The sequence below is a fragment of the Polypterus senegalus genome, chromosome 10 (genome assembly GCF_016835505.1).
Source record: "Polypterus senegalus isolate Bchr_013 chromosome 10, ASM1683550v1, whole genome shotgun sequence".
Taxonomy (NCBI): Eukaryota; Metazoa; Chordata; class Cladistia; order Polypteriformes; family Polypteridae; genus Polypterus; species Polypterus senegalus.
The window spans coordinates 145,338,382-145,364,338 of record NC_053163.1 but is presented as its reverse complement, the minus strand read 5'-3'; the positions used below and the strand labels follow the sequence as shown (position 1 = coordinate 145,364,338).

General features: G+C 44.8%; 1 protein-coding gene across 3 annotated transcripts in view; it reads left to right on the top strand.

Annotated features, from left to right (window-relative positions):
- sema6bb (sema domain, transmembrane domain (TM), and cytoplasmic domain, (semaphorin) 6Bb) overlaps nt 1-25,957 on the top strand; it is a 200,791-nt gene that overhangs the window by 147,698 nt on the left and 27,136 nt on the right. For all 3 annotated transcript variants that reach the window (XM_039766984.1, XM_039766986.1, XM_039766983.1), the window contains exons 3-9: nt 8,190-8,304; nt 9,177-9,237; nt 10,439-10,501; nt 14,300-14,401; nt 14,766-14,856; nt 21,837-21,959; nt 23,266-23,354. In XM_039766984.1, coding sequence (XP_039622918.1) covers nt 8,190-8,304; nt 9,177-9,237; nt 10,439-10,501; nt 14,300-14,401; nt 14,766-14,856; nt 21,837-21,959; nt 23,266-23,354 — 644 coding nt within the window. The remainder of the gene's footprint in view (nt 1-8,189; nt 8,305-9,176; nt 9,238-10,438; nt 10,502-14,299; nt 14,402-14,765; nt 14,857-21,836; nt 21,960-23,265; nt 23,355-25,957) is intronic.

Sequence of the window (25,957 nt, the reverse complement as noted above, 5' to 3'; positions counted from 1 at the left end):
CTGTTTTCCAGTCTGGATAGTGAGGCCAGTAGTCTCTAAGGAAAGATGACCAGACATCTCTGTTCCCCACCACCTCCTCCAGCTCCTCTACGGGGGGATATCAAGTTGTTCTGGGATATATAATCTCCCTAGCATTCCCTGAGGTCTCCTCCTGGTTAGAAGCCTTTAACCCCTAACCAGGGATCAGATGCCTGAACCACCTCAACTTGCTCCTTTCAATAGGGCCCATGTATTTATGCTCTTTATCCAATAAGGCTGAACCCCGACACCCCACGAAGAGAGGACATTTGCACTATTTGTGTCAGCAGCTAAGTTCTTTTGGTCACTACCCAGAAGCTTGTGACCACAGGTGAGGGTAGGAACATCGATCAAGCGGTAAATCGAGGGCTTGGCCTTTTGGCTTAGCTCTCTCTTCCCCACGACTAACCAGTACAATATTTGCAGAAAAAGAATAAGTCAACTGTGGAATATCAGCCCGGCTACAGACAGACACTGAGGCACTGAGACAATGTCCAAAAGCACACATGTATTTCTTGTGCACACAATACACAGCGACCCAAACCAGCATCAATATTGTTCATAGTCCTCTTTTTCTTCTTTCCTCTCTTTTTCTTCTGCCGCCTCCACTCCTCTCCCGCAAACTCTGTCTTCTACCTCCCGATTCCCTGAATGGAGTGAGGGGGCCTCTTTTATTCTGTACACGGAAGTGTGGTGGAAGTCTTGCAGTCCAGGCACCCACTGTAGCCCCGATGCAAACCAGAGGGGCTCCCCTCTCATGTCCCAGGGGAGGTACTCCTGTTGTCATGTCCTCTCCCCAAGTCCTTTCCTCAGAAGGGGGTCCCTACCGGGTAAAACTCCCGGCCATCTACCACACAACGACAACAATTTATTTCTTGTGTAGCCCGAAATCAGACAAGGAGTGCCACAGTGGGCTTTAACAGGCCCTGTTTTTTGATAGACCCCCCACCCTTGAATTTTGAGGGTGAACAAGCGAAGAAATCTTGGAAACGGCAATTCAGAGAGCGAACTCCTTCCAGGTAGGCTGGGTGTGCAAGGAGTGTCAGAAAAATGGGGTAACTGCGACACACTAAACAGAACACAAATAATCCTCTTCACAGAGCTCAATGGCCAGAAATACAAAACGGCATCAGTACAAACTACAAGCCAAAATGCAAAGATATAGAAAACAAAAGTTACAATCTCTACAATGAATGTAGGATCTCCTACTCCTGAGCCTTCTCAGCAGACTTGTATCATGAGGGGGAGGAGAATTCAACCACAAAGAACAAGAAACATAAGCACACCTGAGGGAACAGTACACAATACAGAATTACAATGGAAACCAACAGGAAAAACATTAAGACATGAAAAAACAAGAGGTCAAAATTAAAAAAAACACAATAAAGCATAAAATATAAATAAATTAATGCCGATATGTGGCAGAAGCTGACACTTGTTTCACGGCTATCAGAAATGACAATGTTCTGCTGTGTACACGTGTGTCCCGGTGTCCTAGTGCTGAAGAATGATGTATTGTATATACTCGCGTATAAGTCGGGCCTTGAAACCCGAAAAATCAATCATAAAAATCAGACCCCGTCTTATATGCCCGTTCAAAAATATGACACTCAATTTTTTTAATTTTTTACATCTTCTTGCCTCCTCCAATCTCACATCAGTTTCTCAAATGCATCGAATTTTGTTGTCACTTCAACGACTTTTAATTTAAAACCAGCTTCGTGTTTTCTTCTGATTGAACGCTCCATCGTAGATACGGGATGCTCTTACGATTAAGGTGTGTGAGGGTGTGAGATACAAAAAACACAAAACATTGCAAACGTCACTTTGGAGTAGTTTCGGTATTACCGTGTGGTCACGTAGGCACAATAGAGAGAGAGAGAGAGAGGTTAGGAGACATAGAAAACAAAGGCCGTGTGCTCCGTGGTTTCTCTCTCAGGTGGGCGTTAGCATATCGTAATCTCTTGGACCAATAGCGTGAGTTTTCCGCATTCGAATTTTACCGGAAATTATGCAGTAAAATCAAGTCCCGACTTATCCGTGGTAGAACTTAATCGCCAGTATATACGTTAATATTAAAAGTCTCACCGCAGTGTAAGGTTCTTAACCTGTGAACAAGCGTTTTGAAACTCTTAGTATTTGTCTATGACAAGCTGAAAGATGTTCCTGGCTTGTAGACAAATGTTTACCAGCGCCATCTGAGTGACTCAGGGTGCATCAGACAATTCAGACGCAAGACCCACATGACACGGATTCTAAAAATGTGCTCGACTGATTAGTCAGTGTGACTGCCGGGGCCTCTTTTTTTGTTCATTATGTTTTCACATCTTAAAATAACGCGGCTGAAAGCCTCCTCCGGTTTTTATTTTATTTCCACATGTTAGAGACCCAGGAAGGTGTCTCACAGTCTGCCGGACCAGAAGCACACACTTTTGCTAATTGCATTTGCATTTTTGCTGTTGTGCTTTTTTGTCTCCTCCATGTACTCTGTGGAGAAAAAAGTTCATCCTGGGCTTGTTATGGTTTGGTTTCTTCATTTTTTCTGACTTTTTTAGGATTCATTTGCAGGGTTTTTTTTTTTTTTCTTAGTTATGGAAGTTTCGATGCCCGCAGTATCGTAATGTCAGTCAGTCATTTTCCAGCCCAGTATATCCTGACACAGGGTCACGGGTACTGCTGGAGCCAATCCCAGCCAGCACAGGCAGGAATAAACCCCGGGCCAGGTGCCAGCCTACCGCAGGGCACACACCAAGCACACACTAGGGACAATTGTAGGATCGCCGATGCACCTAACATGCATGTGTTTGGACTGTGGAAGGAAACCGGAGCACCCGGAGACACGGGGAGAACATTCAAACTCCATGCATGGAGGACCCACGATGCGAACCCAGGTCTCCTAACTGCAAGGCAGCAGCACCACCCACCGCGCCACCGTGCTGCCCGTATCACAATGTCTGCTCTTTAAATCACAATTTAAGGATGTTAGTTTTGTTTAAACTTTTGCTGCATTTTGTTCCCATTGCCATTGTTATGATCGACAAGTCCCAGGGAACGCAAGTCCCAATAAGTACCAAAAGGACTTGGAAGAATCGGGATTGCGAGTGATCTCCCCATGACTTTCTCGTATACTCAGATATAGGGATGGATATTTGAGGAGTAAAACCTCAAGACAATGATTAGATTTTTATATTATGCACATTAAAGAATCATCAATAACAAATTAAATCAAATTAATAATACAGTATATTGAACAATTATTATAAAAGTAAAGTTGAATAAATTGGACTCTGCAGCTGGATGAATAAAAGGTAAAGCACCACTTCCAGTTAACGGTGTGAACGATACCCGGACACAGGCAGGCAGACATGTTGTTAAATCACCACCGCACGTTTATTTACACTATTATGTACAATATTTACAAGTGTTCACACAAACCCCACAAAGTCCTGGCCACTCAACGCCTTCTTCTTCGGGCCGCCTCCACTCTCTCTTCTGCTTTGTCCTGCTTCCACCCGACTCCAGGCTCGAATAAAGGGAGACGGCCCCTTTTATTCCTCCCTGGATGGGCTCCAGGTGTTTCCCGGCACGCCTCCCTGGACACGCCCCAGTGTAGCGGAAGTGCCGACTGTCCTCCCGGTAGCTCTCCGGGTGTCCCTGCTCCTCTTCCCCCCAGCACTTCAGGGTCCAGGGTTCCCAAGGCATTGGGGCGCCCCCTGGCGGTGACCACGGGTCCCTACAGGGTTGGGCTTCCAAGCCCTTTACCCGTGGCCCCCAAAGCAACCAGAGTGGCGGCCCCCACGTGATCCAGGGTGGGCATAGACCCTCTTCCGGTCCCTCAAGGCGTCCCAGCTGGGTTGTTGCCCCTGGCATCCCTGACAAAGGAAATAGCCCAAAAGTTAATAGAAATTTTAAGTGTTGTACCTCATACTTGTATGCAAAATTTGGTTGACTTAAGTGAAAACGAACTCAAGTTATCGTGTTTGCACACACAGACACACACAGAATTCCAAAAATGGTATTTTCAGACACCGGGAGATCTAAAACGAAAGATTCATCAAAATCTCAACATCGAATTTTTGGACAATTCCAATTCTTTCCCTATACTTCGTATACAAGAGAGTAAAAAATGACAATAAAATGGCACTAGAGGGGGATGTCAGCATCAAATCCTGCCTATATAAATAAATTGAAACCAACAGGAACAACTTAAAGACATGAAAAATAATAACTCAAATTTGATCAAAACGTTAAGGGTTGTTTCAACTTTTGTTGCAGTCAGTTCACATGGCCATGTCACATTTATCGATCGCACGCTCGCCTTCCAGCACAGTCATTGGGTAGAGATGTAAATTTGTAAGATGGAGTAGGCCTCGGTGAAAGTTCTGCACATGGCTGTTACAGCTCTGTGATGTCATGCTGGCCTTGCAAAGCATCATGGGGCAGATAGAAAAGTTTGTCTTGAGTTGATGTCACATTGTGCGACTTTTTGTCATGGCGTATGTCAGTCAGATTTGCCAGTCGTGGTTACTGATCTCATCCTCTACACCGCGTCAGATTACACAACCGAAATTCACAGCCCTTGTCACATCTACCGACTGAGCGCCGACCTTTCAGCCCACTCGTGCTCGTCCCTTATTCTGACAGCCAATATTGTGCTGCCCAATAGAGCCAGTGTTGTACGAAGGATTAGCAGGTACGGTGGGCTCAGCTACGGTCTCGGCCCCCTTTTATTTTTCTATTACGCTACATAAAGCACAAGACATCGACCAGATAAGCCTCTCTTGTGTTTTTCAGGTCCAAACTGCCCGCGTCCCTTCTAAGCTCTGTACGTCCAGCTGAGTGCTTCGTGGTTGTCTGCTCCCCCAGATGCAGAGAGAGCCCACCACTCCTCACTGGCAGGACATGTCAGAGTAGACAACTGGCCTTCACGGGATTGCGCTGCCGACTACACAGGATGCTCTAATATGATGTAAATGAAGTCTCCGATCGACAAACACTGGAAAAGTGGTGTAACGTGGCATGGCATTAAACCTCCTTAGCACTGTGTTTATCCCCAAACCAACGTTTTTACAAGTAACATCCATCCATCCATCCATTTTCCAACCCGCTGAATCCGAACACAGGGTCACGGGGGGTCTGCTGGAGCCAATCCCAGCCAACACAGGGCACAAGGCACGAACCAATACTGGGCAAGGTGCCAACCCACCACAGGACACACAAAAACACACCCACACACCAAGCACACACTAGGGGCAATTTAGAATCGCCAATCCATCTAACCTGCATGAGTTTGGACTGTGGGAGGAAACAGGAGCTCCCGGAGCAAACCCACACACACACGGGGAGAACATGCAAACTCCACACAGGGAGGACCCAGGAAGTGAACCCAGGTTTCCTAACTGCGAGGCAGCAGCGCTACCACTGCACCACCGTGCCGCCCTACAAGTAACAGAAAGGTGAAAATACCAAAGTGTCGGCATAAGTACAGTAGCAAAGGTCTGTCTAGTGTCCGGTGCCATAGTGATTAGCACACGTCCATCGTTGTTTTGAAATGGTCACCAACGTCACAATCAGGCCAGCACAAGTGGGTTTCTTTGAACGCTTTTCTGAATTTTTTCTGCTACCTGTGCACAAGTGGGTAGAATGGCAGTGTTCGATCTGCGTGATCGTCATACTCAAGCACACTCTAGGGACAATTGTAGGATCACCAATGCACCTAACCTGCATGTCTTTGGTCTATGGGAGAAAATATATATAAACAGACCTATAAATACCTGGGAGTGCAACTGGATGATAAACTTGTCTGGACTGCCAATACTGATGCTCTGTGCAAGAGAGGACAGAGACGACTATACTTCCTTAGAAGGCTGGCGTCCTTCAACATCTGCAATAAGATGCTGCAGATGTTCTATCAGACGGTTGTGGCGAGCGCCCTCTTCTACGCAGTGGTGTGCTGGGGAGGCAGCATAAAGAAGATGGACACCTCATGCCTGGACAAACTGGTGAGGAAGGCAGGCTCTGTTGTAGGCACGGAGCTGGACAGTTTGACATCCGTGGCAGAGCAACGGGCACTGAGCAGACTCCTGTCAATCATGGAGAATCCACTGCACCACTGAACAGGATCATCTCCAGACAGAGGAGCAGCTTCACTGACAGACTGCTGTCACCGTCCTGCTCCACTGACAGACTGAGGAGACCCCACACTATGCGACTCTTCAGTTCCACCCGGGGGGTAAACGTTAACATTATACAAAGTTATTGTCTGTTATACCTGCATTGTTATCACTCTTTAATTTAATATTGTTCTTTATCAGTATGCTGCTGCTGGTGTATGTGAATTTCCCCTTGGGATTAATAAAGTATCTATCTATCTATCTATCTATCTATCTGTCTATCTACCCGTGTGTTACTGTAGGTGACCAAAGCACTAGGCTTTACTGACCTTCCACATTCCCCCTGACAGGAATGTTAACAGTTGCCTCGCTGTGACCATTACTCAGAGGGCTAACATCAGTCCTGATCGCAGTCATTTTGCCGTTGACTTCACGCGACCAGATTCACCAGGCAAATTACGGAGGTTCTGTCGTACAGGGCTGTGTGCGCCACTTTCCAAATCCGTGTCCTCAATATCACTTCATTCCACTCAATGCTTCGCTTTCAGTTTGTTATAATTTTTTTTTTTTTTATGTGCCATTGTGTTTTTTCAGTTGATTGCTCCACCCCACTCATGAATATTGATGACAGGACACATAAACAATATATATATATATATAAAAAAAACTACTTTTTAAAAACCACACTTATATTAAGTTAAAAAGCGTACTAAAAAGTAAAAAACAAATCTCTCATACATCACTCGTGGGTGCATGAGCACTTTTGCTAAGATTTTAGGAAGTGTTTTTTGAATGTTAATGCTGGCGGCCCTGCCTGGGGTTGGTTTCCTGCCTCGCGCCCTGTGTTGGCTGGGATTGGCTCCAGCAGACCCCCGTGACCCTGTAGTTAGGATGTAGTGGGTTGGATAATGGATGGATATATTATTTTCAGCTTTTTTAGTCTTGGGTTTGTTTTAGTATAATTTTTGTAATCAATATTTTAACACATCCTTTGTCGTTTATATGCACATATCTTCATACAAGATGCAAAAAGTGAATAATATTTCTATCCGTTACTAGCGCCATCTATCGGTGAAATCTTGACCTATTCTTTATGAAAATCCATCCATCCATTATCCAACCCGCTGAATCCAAACACAGGGTCACGGGGGTCTGCTGGAGCCAATCCCAGCCAACACAGGGCGCGAGGCAGGAAACAAACCCCGGGCAGGGCGCCAGCCCACCGCAGGGCACACACACACATACCAAGCACTCACTAGGGACAATGTAGAATCGCCACTGCACCTAACCTGCATGTCTTTGGACTGTGGGAGGAAACCCACGCAGACACGGGGAGAACTCTTTATGAAAATGTCATTTCTTAATTAACATGGATTAGTGAAACTGATTATTGATTCATGTATTGTCATCGGCTGCGGTGGGTTGGCACCCTGCCCAGGATTGGTTCCTGCCTTGTGCCCTGTGTTGGCTGGGATTGGCTCCAGCAGAACCCCGTGACCCTGTATTTGGATTCAGCGGGTTGGAAAATGGATGGATGGATGGATGGATGTATTGTCATCGGAAGTGAGTAAGTGTGCAAAATGTCAAGTCATTTGGACAATAGGAAGTGGGCTAAATATTGATTACCAGATTTGTACCAGACAACAAACAGGCGAAGTTAATATAAAGCGTGCTAATAATAAATTGGTCACAATTTATTTTTTGCTGCATGATGTGATTTTGTCCACTAGATGGCAACAGAATCGATATTGAGACTCAATACTTTACATCAGATCATAAAAGCTGAACCCGTGGGGCACTCGGGCTTAACCGTTTTTACACAGAGTTCCAGCCGGAGAGACGCTCAGGATTAACAACACCATGGAGGTTAAGATATTTATCTGTTGAAACTGGTTTGCTTTGTTTTGGCTCTCCCTGGTAACAGCACATGACCCAAGATCTAAAGATTATTTAATACTATGTAGGGGCTTGAAAAGTTGAATTCTGCAGCTGGTGGTACGTGTGTGCCCCTCACCACCCCAACCTCACCCTTTGCTCCTCTTGCTTTTCTCCATTCAGCTGTGTCAGAGTATGCGGTGTTCACTGGACGGGCGTATGCATCCCAGTCGAGTCCGAGGAATCTCCAGATTGTGACTATGCTGAAACTCAAACGCACCCTGCTCATTGGAGGCAGGTGAGTGGTACAAAACTCTGAAAATGTGCCCACCTCAAAGGATGGAACCCAAGAAGGAGCTCATTTACTTCATTTAACATTTACATTATTAATATGTCAATAACTTGGGATGGTGGAGTGAGTTAGTTTTTCAGGGGAACAGTATTTGTGCGACTTGTAGCGTTCACTTGAAGTTTACAGATAAACAGGTCATATTCCATTTGAACAAATTCCATTTTAAGGAGATCCAATTTTTTAGGTCCTGGTCAGTTTCCTAGAGAACTAATGTTACAAAAACCTCACTACAACAAAATCCATTTTATTTACAAAATTCATTACAACAATGTATTTTTCCATGAAAAAAGCAAGCAAAACACGTGTGCTTCCTCAGGCCCTGGTCCAGAAATCGCCATTCAGGAGCACCGCTGAGAAACCAATTAGATTGTAAGTTTATGTCACTTGGTTTACTCGACATTCGTCACATTGCAGGGTATTGCAACAGACTGGCTTCCTTGTGGGTGGGTCTAAGGGGGCGGGGTAACTGTCAATCAAATTCGACTTCAACTCTGCTTGTGGAGCTTTGGAGTTCCTTTGTAAGTCTCAGTGATTTGATGGCATCCAGTCTGACTGTCTGAAGTCCCATTTCAACAAAGTCTTTATTATTAAGAAGGGACATCAGGGGCCACAGAAGATATTAAAGCAGACTATCCTGGCTAGTCCTTCACACAGCATTCCATTCCTGCTGGCAGTTTAGGGGATGTATATGGCAGCAGTGCCAAGTGGCTAAACACGTCATTCTGCACTTGTTTGGGCAAAGAAATGGAGGAGGAGACTGAAGATGTTTAAAAAGCTCAGTCTAACAACTTTCACCATCTTTCTCTGTCTCATGCCAGGGATAGCATCTACAGCTTAGACTTGGAACATCAGCCGCAAGATGAAATGTTCTACCGCAAGGTTAGTATCACTGCCGAGGACTGAAGCAGGGTGGCACAGAGCACAACAGGTGATAAAGCCGATTTCTACTTGCTCTCAGTTGTTGTTATACATGTGTCATATGCACTGCCTTTGCCTGAATATGCCAGTCTGGGCTACCCCATCTTAGAATGATGTACAATAGTCTTCTTCTTTAATATGCCATTCTTTACTGTACACCTCTTGATGTATCATTCTGTACTGCACCTTCTTTAGTGTGCCAGTCTGTATTCCCCCTTTCTTGATATGTCTTTCTATAGTCTTAAATCTTAAATATGGCACTCTTTACTGCCTTTGCCTGAATATGCCAGTCTGTGCTTCCTCTGTCTTAGCATGCCATTCATTGCTACTTCTGATATGCCAATCTCTACTGCCCCTTCCAAATATTCCCATGATTTAGCAGAGCACTTCCTCTGCCTGAATATACCAATCTGTGTTGCCCTGTGCTTTTGTGTGCCACTCTGTGCTGCCTATACCTTAATATGATAATTCTGTTCCTTCCTTCATATATCAGTCTGTAGTGCCCATTTTTTAACATACCACTCTATACTGCTCCTTCCTTAATGTGCCCGAGTATGTCTGTCTGCTCTTGCCCATGGCCTCTTGTGCCAGTCTCTGCTGCCTCTAATCTGTACTGTCCTTCCCTTATTGTGCCTATCTTACTATACCAGTCCATATTGTTCCCTTGTCTATCTCTATTGTTTCTTTATTAATATGCCAATCTATATTGCCCCTGCCTTAATTTGCCAGTCTGTGCTGGCTCTGAGGTCTTATGCCATACTTCACTGCCCTGTCCTAAACTAACAATGTCAGGCTGTGCTGCCCCTGCCCTGATATGCCACCCCATAAAACCCTCTTTAATATGCCACACTCCAATACCTCTGACCTAATGGGATTTTGCCAGTCTGCACTGAATCTTTTCTAACATGGGAGTCTGTGCCACCCTGCCCCATCATAGATCAAAAATAAAAAATGTAATCCAGTGTCACTCGTGTTTTGGTCCAGTTTTGCCATCCTGCTTCCCTGTATTGCCCCTTGCCTGATGCACATATGCCATTTTACATTTCAGCGAGCCCTTTTTCTTAAGTTGCCGGGCACTGCAGAGTGAAGTGCTTACTTTGTGTGGTTTGCATCCAGTGTTATGTCCACTGGTCTCACTGTCTGTCTGTCTGTCTTCCTGCAGAAGATCACCTGGGAGCCCACCGAAGAGAACATCAAGAAGTGCTTGCAGAGGGGGAAGAGGAAGGTGAGTCTGGCAGCTACCCATCCGTGTGCAGAAGCCTGGCATGGGCCATGCGGTGCCCCCACTGTGCCCCACCTGCAGCCTCCTCGCATGGCTGCTTTGTCACGGCATGTTGTAGTTGGATTTTAACGAAATGATTTTGTCAGAAGTGATTTATTAGCCATCGAGGTAATTGGATTTGCAATTAATTATTTCTGGTTGGCCGATCAGAATGTGCAAGTCCTGCTAATTCGGTAGAAAATTACACTTCCTAATTCTATTACCGTCGGCTCCGGCCTCTGGTGAGTAACCCTCTCTAGGTGGTGATGTGGGTGGCGTGAGAAGTGCTTGTGCAGGCACCCTGCCACACTCTGTGCCCTCCCTTCAGAAACGCCAGTGTGTGCAGCCTTTTGAGCTGAGTGAGTCACTGGCATCACGCTCTGCTTACGCACAAACACCTGCCAGGCTCCCTGGCACAACCTCCTGGCACACCTCTCAACTTATTACTGTTCTGGAAGCATTGGCACAACCTGCTTGGCGACCTGAAGCAACTGAAAGAAGCCAATGCTGCTTCACATCCACTCACACTGCTGCTTGGTGCCCTTGAAGTGCTGGCACAGCCCGCTTGTATTTGGCATATGCACAAGATACCCTGTTACCCTGTAAGCTGCCCTTGAACCACTGCCAAGACGTTGATGCCCTACAGCAGAAACCCCTTTATACAGTGGAATTGGAAAGAATTCGGACCCCTTCGGTTCCTACACACTTTACATTTTAAATGGATAAATTCCCATCAGTGTACACTCAGTAACCCATGACGACGATGACATGGTTTCAGAAAGGTCTGCAAATTTATTCAAAATCAAAAACTGAACTCTCATTCATAAAAGTATTTGGACCCTTCATTCGGTACTTTATAGAATCCCCTTTTCCAGCAATTCCAGCTTTGAGTCCTTTAAGGAGACGTCTCTACGAGCTTTGCACTCCAGGATTTGGGCAGTGCCATCTCATTCTTCTCCATGAGATTGGATGGGGAGCGTCTGCAGTCAGGACACTCCACAGATGGTATATGGGCTTTAAGTTTGGACCATTCGAGGACCCTCACTGCAGCGCTGACTGGGCTGTACGCTTCAGGTGATTGTGGTGCTCAAAAGTGAACCGTCGCCCCGGTCTGAGGTGGTCTGCACTCTGCAGCAGGTTGTCTTCAAAGACCTCTCTGCATTTGGCTGCATTTGTCCTTCTCTCTGTTCTGACCAGTCTCCCTGCCCCTGCAGTCCCCACCATTGTTTAATGTTGCCACCACCATGCTAACCATAGGGATGATGCTCTGTACTTGTAATATCTGACCAGCCCCCCCCTGTACCCCCATTGCATGATGTTGCCACCACCATGCCAACCGTAGGGATGATGCTCTGTACTTGTAATATCTGAGCAGTCCCCTGTCCCTGTACCCCCATTACATGATGTTGCCACCACCATGCCAACCGTAGGGATGATGGTCTGTACTTGTAATATCTGACCAGTCCCCTGTCCCTGTACCCCCATTACATGATGTTGCCACCACCATGCCAACCGTAGGGATGATGCTCTCTACTTGTAATATCTGAGCAGTCCCCTGTCCCTGTACCCCCATTGCATGACGTTGCCACCACCATGCCAACCGTAGGGATGATGCTCTGTACTTGTAATATTACTTCTATTTCACTATTCTATTGTATTGAGGATTACTTCTGCTCTCTTCTGTGTACAGTTGAACCTCGGGTCACGATTGTAATTCATTCCAAAACTCTGGTCGTGACCCGAACTAATTTCCCCCATTGGATTGTATGTAAATACAATTAATCCGTTCCGGATCGTACGAGCTGTATGTAAATATTTATTTTTTTAAAGATTTTTAAGCACAAAAACAGTTAATTATTCCATAGAATGCACAGTGTAATAGAAAACTAAATGTAAAAACATTGAATAACGCTAAGAAAACCTTGAACAGACAAAACTAACATTGCAGGAGTTCGCGCTACAGCCTTACGAACTGCTCGCTGTAAACACTTTTTTTTAATGAGTTTTAAACACGGGGAATGAAAATTTGAAAAATCCTTAATTTACACAAAAACTAACCATAAACAACCAAGAAAAGTAACCTTGCATGAGTCGAGTTCTGGCGTGAAGGAAGTGAGGAGGAAGAACTAGCCACTCATAGAAGGTTAGTTTTGCAGCAAATCGCCACGAATCTTCCTGGCTTTCTTGCATAACATCGCCTTGCAGTAACACGAACACCACGCTCATACTTTTCAATAATTTCTTTCTTCAATTCGATTTCATTTTTCTTTGAACCTTTCTTCTCACCAACACTACCACTCTTCACTTGCTTAGAGGCCATGGTTAATTGCAAAATGAATGCAAAAGCACACAAAATAGAGCACAGAGTTCACAGCGAATGCACGCACGTCTGACCGAGAACAATGCGCGGGGAGAGACTGAACACGTGCGGAAATCATCGGCGCATACGAACCGGAAGGGAAACTGCCGTGTTCGTCACCCGAGTGTGTGGTCGTGAACAGATGCAAAAGTTTGGTGAACTCTTTGGTCGTGACCCAGTATTTACGTGTTCCGAGACGTTCGTGACCCAAGGTTCCACTGTATTGTATTGTATTTGGCCCCCCCCCTCCTTTTTCAACACCCACTGCATGCCCAACCTACCCGGAAAGGGGGTCTCTCTTTGAACTGCCTTTCCCAAGGTTTCTTTGGGAGTTTTTCCTTGTCTTCTTAGAGAGCCAGGGCTTGGGAGCTGTCAAGAGACAGGACCTGTTAAAGCCCATTACGGCACTTATTGTGTGATTTTGGACCAAACAAAAATAAATTGTATTGTATGAGCTGTGCCCAATCTTTGCCACACATAATCCTTGGATTCATCAGACTCCGTGCTCTCCAAGCCTGCCATATGCTTTCCATTCAAGTGTGGCCCCCATCTGATTGATTGTCCTTCCCACGGGTTCTTCCATCTCTTCAGAAGTTCTGTTAGAGTTGCCACCTCCCTTCACTAAGCTCTTCCTGCCCGGGTACTCCGTTTGGCCAGGTGGACAACTCTAGGAAGTCCTGGTGATGCCAAACGTGTTCTGTTTCACCATCCTTGAAGCTAATGAGAACACTCGGCGCGTTACAAATGGTCACTTCTCTTTGGACCTCTTGGTTTTCTGTCCTGGCGTGCCGTGTGAATTGTTGGGACCTTCTCTACACGTGTGCCTTTCTAAGTCACTTCAGCTGACCACAGGCGGAGTCTAATCGAGTTCTAGAAACATCTCAAGGAGAATGAAAGCACCTGAGCACAATGTGGAGGCTCTGAATACGCCTAGGAAGGAGAGATTTCAAGTTTGGATTTTTTAATAAATTTGCAGACCTTTCTGAAAACTTGTGTTCACTTTTTCCTCATCTTCTTAGAGAGTCAAGGCTGGGGGGCTGTTAAAAGGCAGGACCTGTTAAAGCCCATTGCAGCACTTCTTGTGTGATTTTAGGCTATATAAAAATGAATTGTATTGTATCATAATGTACCTTCTCATTGCAGGTTATTGAGTTTAGATTGGTAGACAAAAATGGCAAATGTATCCATTTTCAAATGAATCTCCAACCCAGTAAAGTATACAGAAAGTGAAGGGGTCCGAGTGCTTTCTAAATCCACTGCATGTACCAAGTAGCTTTACGTTGGCCTCAGACATACCCCTCAGGCCTGTAGAATTGGGGGTACTTCTAGGGTACCTTATTGCCTACACCGTTGGACCCCCAGGACGCGGTCTCATGATTTTTCTTTTTCTTTTCCTGCCCTAGGAAGAGTGTCGGAACTTTGTGAAGGTCCTGCTGTCCTTTGACAATGGAACTCTGTTCGCCTGCGGGACGAATGCGTTCAGCTCAACTTGTATAAAACTTGGGGTGAGTTGCAGCCATCAGTGGGAGTTGGAGACCAGGCTCGTCAGAGACCCCCCTATTTCATTCTCAGTTCTTCTTCTCGGCTTGTTTTCCTTTCATTCTTCTCAACTTGACAACCGCCCTTTCCCAGTGACACTTTTTTGTCCTCTGCTGCCCCCTAGTGGTTTTAGTACCCTTTTCTGTTTCTCTTGTAGCAGGTGAGCTAGTGAGGGCGATTTATTTCTTTAATTTTTATTTTTCTTCCTCTATTTTCTGTTTATCGGTTCACCAGCCGGGCACCGTTTGCCTCTGGTAGTCAACATCTGCGCCTGAGTTGTGAAGCAGACGGCCAAGTGCTCCATTTTAACGCGTGTTTATGTGCTTTCAGGCAGACTCTCTGGAGCGGATCGGAGACCCAATCAGTGGAACCGCAAGATGCCCACAGGACGTCCAGTACAACAGCGTTGCCATACTTGCAGGTGATGTCAGGCGACCTGGGAGCTTGCTGTCTACATATACAGTAGTAGTTTTTTAACCTGATGGTTTATTTTTTTAATGTTCTGCACATCCAGATGGAAAGGCAGATGTTACCGCACTTTGGGTTGGTAAGTGGAGGATTTTAATTGTGTCGGGTACATACAAAGTCCAAAGAAAAGACGAGGTGCCAACCCGACCACCCCGTTTAATAACAAACCAACAAAATAAAAATGGCTCGGTCGATTGCGCAAGCTCAGAAAATAAAGCACAGGAATCGCATCCTCTGATGGCTCTCTGCTAACGGTCTATCTGTGTTTGAGGAGCTCCGTCCTGCAGGAGGCTCGGGTCAAAATTGAGCCGCGTCCTTCTGGAAGGGGGCGGGGCGTCGCAGAGCGATGAGGGCGGGGCCTTGCCGGAGCCGCGCGCACTCTGGCATTTTATGGTTCTTACTGAGATGTGTGGCTCGTTTGTAGAGCCCATTGCTTCACAAAGCACCACTTCATTCTGGGACTGGCTCTTTGCATATGAAGTTGTTTTTTCTTTGGGCTTTGAAAAACCTCCTAATATGCAGCTATAGAAAAAAAAATGTTTGGCAGGCTAACCTTGCAGGACAATAACAGATTAAGAAAACCTGGACTTAGCCTGTGCGGCGACACTGTGGCGCAGTGGTAACGAGACTGGGGTTCGCTTCTCGGGTCCTCCCTGGGTGGAGTTGGCATGTTCTCCCTGTGTCTGCGCGGGTTTCCTCCGGTTGCTCCGGTTTCCACCCACAGTCCAAAGACATGCAGGTTAGTTGCATTGGCAATCCTAAAGTGTCCCTAGTGTGTGTGGGTGTGTGTATGCCCTGCAGTGGGCTGGCGCCCTGCCCTGGGTTTGACATTGTGGGTTGGACATTGACTAACTGGACTTAGCCTGTGTTATTGTATACAGTGAGTCCATTTAATATCATGAGCTATTGGTTTTTACCATCTACTCGTGACTCTTTACTTGTGGTGCCGGTTACTGATCTAAATAAGTAAAAGGTTCTTTCTGGAACCTTCAGGTGGATTTGGGAACCTAAAATGATTCCCCTATGGCATCGATCACAGGAACCACTCTGGCACCTTAAGAGTGTGGGGAAGAGACAAGACTGTTGGTGACAGCGCCCCCTCTCGCCCCTGGGTGGTATCGCACACCTGAGCTGTGCTGATAAGGTGATCCACAGACACACATGTCAGACTAGAGTATAGCATATATGTGCCTGTTTCTAGTGTACATCTGTCTGCTTATGTCACTACAGACTGGAGAAGCCCACAGCTTTCCAAATTGTTTGGGGTCTTCCTGGTCTACAGAGAGAGCAAAAATGCAACCAGTTAGCTAACATAACTAAATCAGGGAAGGTGGCCTTTCTGTGGCAGACGGACTCCCATTTCCGCATTAGCAATTGAGACGATGGCCACCGTGGCTCATCTCAAACTGCTTGTCTTCATATTTGTAAGCGGATGAGTGTAGTCCCTTCAGGAAGGATTCGGACCCCTTCACTTTTTCACATGGTGTTTGATTGCAGCCTTGTGCTCTCCTCAGACAGCACACAGTATCCCAGAACGACCCAAGCAAAAACCAAGGATTGTGGGGATTTTTGCAAATTTATGAAAAGTAAAAACTCAAATCACACACCGACTACTTGCCATTTGGCTCAGAAGCATTCCCATTCTGTGACCATTTGAATTGACTGGACTGATTAGTGCAGCCGCAACACACTTAGTAGAAGGGTCCTACAAGTGACAAAAATCAGGCCATGAGGTCGAAGAAGCTGCCTACTGAGCCTTTTCTGGATGTAAATCCTCCCTTTTTTTATTAGGATTCCTTTCTCGCCCATCTCTCTACATGCCAGTGGTTTATGGTAATCCCTTCCCTTGTGAGGTGTTTTTCATTATATTCTGGGATTTTGTTAATTTATTTCTGAAAATTTGAAGGCAAAGCTCACTTGGCCCAGCCCGACCAGTACAAATTCCAGAATGTTCCTTATCGGGGCAGGCTATTTCGGTTTCCGGCCTGCTTTGTGGTTATATTTTGGAAACCTCCCACCACTTTGAGTATTTACATTTTTTTTGTTTTTTTGTGCCGCAGTCACAGCAGGTACAGGTCGGCCTTTTATTTCCTTCTCTTTCCTTTCCTTTGTGGCTCGGATTGTTGTCAGGCAGGCCTGGTAGATCCCAGAGTGTGGCGTGTTAACAAAAGCCTGCTAATTCTCAATCCACACAATACTTAAGTTTGTTGTCGAGCCATTTTTGTCCGTCCTGAGAGTGGCCTAACATTTCATTAGTGATTGATCCTTGTCTCTCTTGATTTTCTTCTACACCCCTTTGTTCTTCAAGAAAAGGGTTATTATAGGCAGCCGACGGTAAACCACTCTGCCACTGCAGCCGTGACAATCTTGTGTGGCACGTAATTAGAAGATAATTTCAGGGACCTTTTGTGTCCTTTCCTATTGAAGGAAGGCAATTTACTCGAAATGCCAGCTCTTCACACATCTCCCTGGAATTTATTTATTTTTGCATTTGTTATTTTGGCCCTCAGAGCCTGCTGTTAAATGCTTACATGTATAATAATCAAATGCTGCATATCCCTCCATATTTTTTCCTCTGCCAGTTTTTAATTGACAGTTTAGGGTACAAAACGGGGAGCAGCCCAAGATCACTCGTCCCACGCCCACCCAGTGTCCTCCCCTTCTTGGAGTTTTTTTCCTCTTGTTTGTCACGTTGAAGGATATCAGATCTTCATCCATCTGCCCCTCCATCCCATTTTGAAATGAACTTAATTTCAGTTCAGGGTTGGTGGAGGCCTGGGTTCAGATTTAGAAACTTTGCGTATGCACAGAAAGGGGGCCCAAAATGCGAGAAACGTTCCATGCAAAGGTGGGATCTTTAAAAGACAGTTTGCCAGGGGGGAACAGTGATGACAACTCCGACCCAGGACAGAGAAACTGGGAAATGGCGACACCTGTGGTCAGGTAGGGAATTACAGCCAAACCTGCTGAGTAACTATCCATCTATTATCCAACTCCCTGTATCCTAACACAGGGTCATGGGGTCTGCTGGAGCCAATCCCAGCTTACACAGGGCGCAAGGCAGGAACAAACCCTGGGCAGGGCACCAGTTGTGGATAATAATTCAAATCACTGCAGTTTTATGTCCAATCAGCAAAACTAAATATGGCACGCACATTCATTAAAGATATTAGCCAGATTGTGGAAAGTCAATAATAAAAGTGTCTGCAAACATTATATTGGTGACATGCAGAGAGACAACAACAGGCACGGGCCAATCGCAGGTATCAACCCCGTGTGTGAGGCAGAGCGCAGTCGGAGGTGAGGGGAGGATCGTTGCTGCCACACCTCACATTTCTCCCTAGGAAATGCGCCAATTTAGGTATTGCGACTATAAAAATAAAATTATTGAAGGCAAACAGAAATCAAATATATAGCACAGACCAGCTGACACATTTATGTTGTGTTATCATTATTTGTTGTTTTGTTTTTTTTTAATATTCATAATGACAGGTGAGGCTCTGCCTCCCCTGACCGCATGTCCCCGTTTCATACATTAACATAAAAATGACTACTGATGCTATAGAATAGCTAGAACAATATCGAAAAAATTGCAAAAAACCACGATCAGATAATACACTTTTGGGGTTATGTTCAAAGAGTAATGAATTTACCATTTTAAGTTTGGTATGTGTCTAGCAGCAGCAGCACCTCCCGATTGGGTGTATGGAAAATCGCGTGCCAACGCCTGCTCGAGCACTTTTAAAACGCATGCTGATTAGCTCCAACTATTTAAAAACACCCATTTCAAAGATCGAATCCTCAAACTGTTGCTCGAGAAATTTAAAAACATGGCCTAAATAAAAGCAAACAAAAGAAATATATTGGAAAACGGAGAGAGAGGGAAAACATACAAACTTTTCATATTAATGAGTGAATACAAACCTGCACGCTAAAAACACACAGGATTGATGAGAGACGACTGGACTTCTCACGTTTCTTGGGTTGCCAGACGTCCTTTATGTACGGGACCTGTCCCATATTTGATAATTGTGTCCCCTGACCTTTCAGGGACACCCATATGTCCCGTATTTAGTTGATTTTCAAATTTCGTAATAAAAATATATTTTTACTACCTTCTTACGGTACTTAGTTGTAACTTTATAAGTTATTATACTTTCTTTTCTCCGATTCTCTTGATGAAAATAACCCAAATGTAACGAGGAAACGAGTGCTTGCTGCCTGTTTGCAGCTTGTTCAGTTGCTCTGGTTGGCTGAGGACGGCGACACTCTGACCGTTTGGCTCTCCAGCCGCGCTGCTCTGCAGTTCTGGATCAGCATTGCAACATGCAGGGTCAACAAAGTGTGTTCTTGCTACCTGGCACGGCCCACTTTTCTTCTAACTGCATGTATTAAATAATAATAATAATATTTCTCCGTTGTCTCTATTAAATAAATATTTCCAAATGATTTCGCTTTTACAGAATTTTTTTTTACCTTATATTAAATTATTTTCAAATGATTTTACTTTTGCTTTCCTCATAACCCATTAAAATCCTTGCATTATGTTTTTAACTTATGTCTCTACTTTTATATAATATATTGGTCTGGGTGTTTATGGGGCATGTATAAATTTATATTTATATATATATATATATATATATATATATATATATATATATATATATATATATATATATATATATATATATGTGTGTGTGTGTGTATATATATATATCTGTGTGTATATAAACTGCTCAAAAAAATTAAAGGAACACTTTGAAAACACATCAGATCTCAATGGGAAAAAGAAATCCTCCTGGATATCTATACTGATATAGACTGGGTAATGTGTTAGGAGCGAAAGGATGCCACATCGTTTGATGGAAATGAAAATGATCAACCTACAGAGCCCTGAATTCAAAGACGCCCAAAAATCAGAGTGAAAAATTAGGTGGCAGGCTAGTCCATTTTGCCAAAATGTAATTGCAGCAACTCCAAATTGTACGCAGCACTTTGTATAGCCCCTGTGTTCTTGTATACATGCCTGACAACATTGGTGCATGCTTCTAATGAGACGACAGATGGTGTTGTGGGGGATCTCCTCCCAGATCTGGACCAGGACATCACTGAGCTCCTGGACAGTCTGAGGTGCAACCTGGTGGCATTGGATGGACCAAAACATAATGTCCCAGAGGTGTTCTATTGGATTTAGGTCAGGAAAGTGTGGTGGCCAGTCAATGGTATCAATTCCTTCATCCTCCAGGAACTGCCTGCATACTCTCACCACATGAGGCCAGGAATTGTCGTGCACCAGGAGCCACTGTACCAGCATAGGGTCTGACAATGGGTCCAAGGATTTCATCCTGATACCTAATGGCAGCCAAGGTGCCTTTGTCAAGCCTGTAGCGGTCTGTGTGACCCTCCATGGATATGCCTCCCCAGACAATCATTAACCCACCACCAAACTGCTCATGCTGAATGATGTTACAGGCAGCATAATGTTCTCCATGGCTTCTCCAGACCCTTTCACTTCTGTCACGTGCTCAGGGTGAACCTGCTCTCATCTGTAAAAGCACAGGGCACCAGTGGTGCATCTGCCAATTCTGGTATTCTATGGCGAATGCCAATCGAGCTGCATGCTGCTGGGCAGTGAGATCAGGGCCCATTAGAGCACATGGGGCCCTTGGGTCACCCTCAAGTCTGTTTCTGATTGTTTGGTCAGAGACATTCACACCAGTGGCCTGCTGGAGGTCATTTTGTAGGGCTCTGGCAGTGCTCATCCTGTTCCTCCTTGCCCAAAGGAGCAGATACTGGTCCTGCTGATGGGTTATGGACCTTCTATGGCCCTCTCCAGCTCTCCTAGAGTAACTGCTTGTCTCCTAGAATCTCCTCCATGCCCTTGAGACTGTGCAGGGAGACACAGCAAACCTTCTGGCAATGACACGTATTGATGTGCCATCCTGGAGAAGTTGGACTACCTGTGCAACCTCTGTAGGGTCCAGGTATCGCCTCATGCTACCAGTAGTGACACTGACTGTAGCCAAATGCAAAACTAGTGAAGAAACAGTCAGAAAAGATGAGGAGGGAAAAATGTCAGTGGCCTCCACCTGTTAAACCATTCCTGTTTTGGGGGTCATCTCATTGTTGCCCCTCTAGTGCATCTATTGTTAATTTCATTAACACCACAGCAGCTGAAACTGATTAACAACCCCCTCTGCTACTTAACTGACCAAATCAATATCCCATAATATATATTTATATATATATATAGTAATATAGAGAGAGATGTTAAGAGTGTCCCGTATTTCTAATTTCCTAATCTGGCAGCCCTATGCTGGCACCAGCTTGCACTAACCAGCACCCGTTGACTCCTAAGCGACACTAGAAGTGAAGCACGGACAGCAGCGCCGCGCACCCTAGTGGTGCTTAATACACGAACACGAATGTATTCCTTTTAGAGAAGGGTTATATATTTTCTTCCACTACTTAACTGTATTTAATTTGCCACTGCTATTCATTACCATTTCTCACGGAACCCCTAGCGATGTCTCGCGTAACGAGCCCCGGTTGAGAAAAGCTGCTTCACAGAGAGGTTTGAATCTCCGGTTGTGAGAAGTTGCATTAAGTGCGTCGAAATGATGGCGTCACGAAAGCTGAAGGTGCTCCAATGAAATGTTCAAATGTGCGACTTCATTTTTTTTTTTGGCCAGGCAGTGTAGATGGATAGCTGGATTGCCCCTCACTTAGTGTGTGGATCATGTGGGGTCCGCCCTTGTTGGGTAAGTGAAGCGTAAGAACAGAAGCCACTCTGAGGGTCATTTTAGAAATCGCGTTACAAGAAAACGTTCAATAGAAGTAGCCTCATGGTGGGCAGCAGCCACACGGATAATATAACACAGGGTTCAGGTTATAATCTAATGCTCTTTCTTATCTGTAATTTGATGCTTGTAGATGGAAGTCTCTACACTGCAACAGCGATAGACGTCCGTGGGATTGACCCCGTCATCTACAGGAGTCTGAAGGAGGGCACCCCAAACCTGCGTACAAACAAGTATGAATCCAGATGGCTGCAAGGTGGGCCAGGAAGATGGATTGTCTTTACCAAGTAGTGTGGTGTGGTGTCCGTGTGGCAGTCAGCATTATAATAATGGGACTGGTAGAGTGGTGACTGGACTTGCGTGTGTGTTAAGGTGCCACATGAGAGGGTGGGCATCAAACTAAAAGATGTGCGAGTTCAGGGTGGTGTTTTTAGATGGGTGCAGAATTGGCTCAGACACAGGAAGCAGATGGCGATGGTGGGAGGAACCTCATCAGAATTGGGTGATGTTAAGGGTGGTGACCAGCAGGGGTCAGTGCTGGGGCTGCTGCTATTTTTTATAAATAGAAATGATTTAGATAGGAATATAAGAAACAAGCTGGTTAAGTCTGCAGTTGATACCAAGATAAGTGGATTAGCAGATAATTTGGAATCTCTTATATCATCACAGAAGGACTTGGATAGCATACAGGCTTGGGCAGATTTGTGGCAGATGTGTCAGCAAATGTAAAGAATTAGATAGATAATTACACATAGGAAGTAAAAATGTGAGGTCTGAATACACAATGGACGGTCAGAAAATCGAGAGTACACCTTATTAGAAGGATTTAGGAATCATAGTGGACTCAGACAGTGTTCAGAGGCCATTAAGAAGTCTAACAGAATGTCAGGTTATATAGCGCCTTGATGTGTGGAGTACAAGTCACAGGAGGTTATGCTCAACCTTTATAACACACTGGTGAGGCCTCATCTGGAGTCCTGTGTGTAGTTTGGGTCTTCAGTCTACAAAAAGGACATAACAGCACAAGAGAAGGTCCAGAGAAGAGCAACAGGGCTGAGTCCAGGGCTACTGGGGATGAGTTAGGAGGAAAGATTAAAAGAGCTGAGCCTTTACAGTTTAAACAAAAGAAGATTAAGAGAAGACCTGACTGAAGTGTTTAAAATTAGGAAGAGAATTAGTCCAGTGGATCGAGACGGTTATTTTAAATTGAGTTCATCAAGAACACGGGGGCACAGCAGGAAACTTGTGAAGGGGAAATTTCACACAAACATTACGAAGTTTTTCTTTACACAAAGAGTCACAGACACTTGGAATAAGCGACCAAGTAGTGTGGTAGTCAGTAAGACTTTAGGGACTTTGAAAACTCAATTTTTGAAAGAAATAAGTGGAGAGGCCTGGTGAGCTTTGGTGAGCTGAATGGCCTGTTCTCGTCGCAATTGTTCCAATGTGTGTGTGTGCCGAGAGTGAGACTGAGGAAGAGGATAAGAATCGTCAGCCCCTCTCTCCCTCCTACTGTATGCAAGTCCGTGACTCCATGTTTTTCCCCCTCTTGTCTCTTTCAGATCCTCATTTTGTCCACTCTCTGGAATGGGGAGAACACGTCTACTTCTTCTTCCATGAGATTGCGCAGGAATACCTCTATTTGGAAAAGGTACCCGTCAACTTGTAATCGGTCACCTGTAGGCATGGAAGACTAGGGGTGGGTGGGTATTCCACGAAATCGAGACTTGGCTCTGGGGGCAAATCTACTATGAAACTACACAGGCTTTAGTGCCTCAGAATCGACTTTAGTCCAAGTTGCTTAAAAATGTTGGGCTTTTTAAAAAGTAATAATAATACTAATGAGGTGTAAATTCATGCAAAATTATAATTAAAATAACATTCTTTCAATTTTACTTTTCACTCCCCAGCCCCAATAAACTATTAGACCCAAGAGAATTGTATTCACACCGGTGACTTGGACATGTGAGATAATCCGGCACAGCAATTTCAATCAAAATCTGAGACGTACTGGTTAAAAAAAAAAAAAAAGGACAACGAAGAAGATAACGGGGGTTACCCAAACCTCGGGACCCTCAGAACTGTGGAAAAGCCTCACTGAATAAGTCACATTCTCCAGAAAAGCATTGACGCGAGAGGGGCCTGGACAATCCACGATATGCCACTTGGCGTTTGGCTTTACCGTGGGTGCCACCGCCATGCACGTTTGTTCATTGAGCTCGTCCCCGTGTGGACGCCATCTGTTTCAGAATGACTTGGCTTTGTGTCGCCACTCCAAAGCTCAGAGTCCCAACAGTCTTCACCTTTGCCAGCATGGGCCCCGACACCTGCAAAACCGGCGTTTTTGTGTGCGATGGCTTCCTTGGTCGGTGATATCACCCATGCGTGGTGGTGCCAGGTGCCGTTATTGCTGGCAGGTTAATCGATGTTGGCTCACGCAGTTCACATTTTGAGTTTTTCCTTATTTTATATGTCAATTAATGGACAGTTCATCATTGCGAGTTTTGAACATTAAAATGGCTTATTTTATATGGCAATTCAGGATATTGAGATACAGTGTTGTGCGTGAACGAGTTCAGAAGAGCGCCTTCACTAAACAGACTCATGTTTCTAAGAGTGGTGAACCTAATGTAACGTTTTAATAACTTGAACGTGAGCAAGTTCAGTTTTAGGTGACATTGCGGATCGGGTTTAGGTCCTCATTAAACGTGTAGTGTAGGGATGGAGCCGAATCCGAATACAGTATTCAGATATGTACAAATAGTGGACTTTTACAAATATTTATTACGTATGAACGTTTTTGCCATTTATTTGTATTCGGATCAAATCGGCACCGTCTGTGTCTGCCTGCTTGTGTTAAGCTGCACCCCGCTGACACGAGCTCGCGGTAAGGCTCCGCTTTCGCTTTTAGGAAAACGTTGGACTTTGCGGGGCCACTTGATATTATAAACGGCCGACCTCTTACCCAGACCGGCCACTACACTACCAAGACTTATTAGAGCGAGAAACGTCAGGTAATCCAAGGAATAACAAGCCGTACACCTTACAAGTTGTCTTTATTTTTACCCAACACGACGAAATAACCAGAAGCAGTAAACAGATATGTCAAATTAAACACTGATATATTGGAAAATGAAAAGACAAATATTCAATAATAAATATATATGTGTGCACAAACTACCACTTATCCCAAAAACACCAGTGACTAATTACTACATATATATATATATATATATATATATATATATATATATAATGCAAATATTTACATTAAACCCTCCATGTCCCCTAAACAATAAACAAAAGCACACAACACAAATGCAAACATGGATTAGATAAACACAGCAATCGAAAATGTGGTGAAAAATGTGTACCAAACTATAAAGTCAGGTGGTACTGAACCTGGTTGTGGTGATATTGGACTTCCTCCCGACAACCAAACAACCTCACCGTAAAAGTCCTGGCAATGATTGGAATGAATTCGAACCCCAGAGTTTCTCGGCTCTGGCTGTCGTGATGGAGGATCGATAGTTGAAAAAGCAGGCAGTGGAATAAAGCAATAATATAGCAGTGATGAGTGGTAGATATTCATTCATTCATTCATTTTCTCTCTCTCTCTCTCTCTCTCTCTCTCTCTCTCTCTCTCTCTCTCTCTCTCTCTCTCTCTCTCTCTGTCGCGCCTCCTGTTTCGCCTTCGCTCCTCTTTTTTAAATGTAAAATGTCCCGGATGTATCTGGCGCGTAAACAGGTGATTTCCGTTTTGTGGCTGCGGCGGTCTTTCTCCGTCATCCTTCCCCTTTGCACTTACGGGGACAACATTCGCTGACACACACATAACGGGCAGCAAACTGGACGATGAAAACAAAACGCACTCAGCACAAGCATACAATATACTATTATGTAGCCCCGCTACAATATTTTTCCCCGTTGGACTTGCCATATGCGTAATCGGTTAATTCAGGGATGGGTAATGTCTGTCATGTAGAGCCACAGTGGTGGCAGGTTTTTGTTCCAACCCAGCTTCTTAATGAGAGGTCAATTATTGCTGATGAAACACTTATTGCTCAAGTGACATTTTGATGCTTCATTTTAGTGGCCTCATTTGCTAAGGTTCCCCACCCTTAATTGCTTATTTCAATCTTAAACAACTGCATTCACTGTTTTAATTGAGGCTTCTTATTAGCAATAAGATGTAAATGTCAAAGCAGTCAGCAGTTCACCATCTAGCTTGTTTCCATGTACATCTCTGTGTGT